The sequence below is a fragment of the Myotis davidii genome, unplaced genomic scaffold (genome assembly GCF_000327345.1).
Source record: "Myotis davidii unplaced genomic scaffold, ASM32734v1 scaffold22, whole genome shotgun sequence".
In the NCBI taxonomy this organism is placed as follows: Eukaryota; Metazoa; Chordata; class Mammalia; order Chiroptera; family Vespertilionidae; genus Myotis; species Myotis davidii.
Genome location: NW_006294067.1, coordinates 768254 through 770411, shown reverse-complemented (window position 1 = coordinate 770411; position 2158 = coordinate 768254). Strand labels below are relative to the sequence as shown.

The 2158-nt window shown below is 47.2% G+C and overlaps 1 gene segment (V, D, J or C); it reads left to right on the top strand.

Moving 5' to 3' along the window:
• Positions 1 to 695, top strand: part of LOC102758761 — a 3866-nt gene extending 3171 nt beyond the window's left edge. The window contains 1 exon segment of the V gene segment in view: positions 391 to 695. Within this exon segment, the coding sequence occupies positions 391 to 695 (305 nt within the window).
• The last annotated feature ends 1463 nt before the right edge of the window (positions 696 to 2158 follow it).

Here is a 2158-nt window from a genome sequence, read left to right as displayed (position 1 = left end):
AATGCAGGTCTCCCATCAGTTGGTGAATTGTGAGACAGCATAAAACAAGTCTTCAGATTCCAATGACTCTGACCTTGAGGCTTTGAAAACTTCCTGGACGTCATGTGGTTCCTATAACTGAGAGGATCATTGATTTGTTCTTGTGGGGAAGGGGTGTGGCAGGTTAGCTCTACAGCTCAGACATCACTGAGTCTATTTCCTTGAGACAGAACAGGAAGACATGAGATTCTGCCCTGGACCTGAAATGGTCACCAGGCTCTTCTTCTGGGTGGCTCTTTGTCTCCTTTGTGCAGGTAGGTATGGTAGGTTTTTTGCCCCGGATTCCCAAGATCTCAGCCCAAATCTTCATCTTAGGATGACAGTATCAGGTCTGTTACTCTCTCTTTACAGGACACCTGGATGCCCGAATCACCCAGAGCCCAACATACAAGGTCACAGGGAAAGAAAAGAAGGTGACTCTCAGATGTCACCAGACTGATAACCACAACAATATGTACTGGTATCGACAAGACCTGGGGCATGGGCTGAGGCTGATCCATTACTCAGTCGGTGCTGGGATCACTGACAAAGGAGATGTTGCTGATGGGTACAGTGTCTCTAGATCAAATACAGAGAACTTTGCCCTCACACTAGACTCAGCAACCCCCTCCCAGACATCTGTGTACTTCTGTGCCCGCAGTGAATCCACAGCCTAGCAGAGCTACATCCTCTCTGCACAAAAAGGCAGGGGGCAGCCCCTCCCTAGGTCTCAGCAGAGCCCTATACAGACTCCTACACCTGTGTGCTGAGGTCCTCCTGCAGGGTACTTTCTGTTAGGCCTGGACCAGACCCAGGGCCTTGGGCACACACTACCCACTGCTACTGTCTGTTTACCTGTCTTCTGAAGCAATACCATTAGCTGGGAAGTTGTTTCCCCAGATCTAGCTTTTCTCACCATCAATCTGAGTCTGATGCCTCCAGGATGGAAAGTAATCAGTAACTCAGATCCATGTGGACCCCCTTATATATTATACACTAGTGTCTTATAGGTTAATGAAGTGGAGTCCTCTTCCATAAAAAAGCTATAGGATACCCACTGTTTACTAGAAGGACATGAGGCTTTGCCATGAGCTGGGAAGAGATAAAACAACATAGAGGGTAATGAAGATAGAGAGGGCACTTGGTCATGACCTGCAGAAAGAAGAGGAGTATCCAACTCAGACAATTTTCTACCACATTATTTAATCTCTTATATCTCTGAATGCCAGTGTATTCCAGGGCAAAGCCAAGTCCACACCCAGTGCCCACCCTTGCCTAAGAAATAGATAAGGTTCAGCATGTGTGACTGGGAGAATGTAGGGAATGGGGACATACACAGTGATGCTCACTGGAGATCCTGATTTACAGATAAGACAATGAATTCATGTTTTGGTACTGAAGATGCTGTTGTCGTGTCTTAGTGAAAATGCCCAGGGGACAGGAGTGACTGGCAAATGAGAAGATAAACTTAGAGATTCAGTGAGATCTCTGCAATCCAGACAGCATGAGAGTCCAGAATGACAGCCATGCATGGATTTTGTTGGAAAAGGAGCTTATAAATATTTAAATTAGTCAGCCAAGAATGCTGTAATATAGATCCCATGTCTCTGAGGTTGAGGGGATCGATTGAGGCAGTGATGTCACTATGGGAACTGCCTGTGCAGACATGGGAGGCCTCTCCTCCTCTGCTCATGCTCACAAGGACCCTGAGCTGGTGAACCTCCCATTCCTGTCCTGACTTTGCCATGGGCACCAGGCTCCTCTGCTGGGTGACCTTCTGTCTCCTAGGGACAGGTGAGTCCTCAGAAATCCAAGCAGTTTAACTAGGTGTCTATGGTGTGTGTGAGGGGTTGGTTGGGGGAGGGGGGGAAGAGAGAGAGAGAGAGAGAGAGAGAGAGAGAGAGAGAGAGAGAGAGAGAGAGAGAGAGAGGATTACAATTGTTTTTTCTTAATTTTATTTTCAAATTATGTCTTCACAGGTCACACCAATACTGGAGTGTCCCAGTCTCCTAGGATTATAGTCAGAGAGAGGGGACAGAATGTGTCTCTCCGGTGTGATCCAATTTCTGGACATGCTGGTCTTTACTGGTATCAACAGAGGCTGGGGCAGGGCCCCGAGTTTTTGATTTACTTTCAGAAC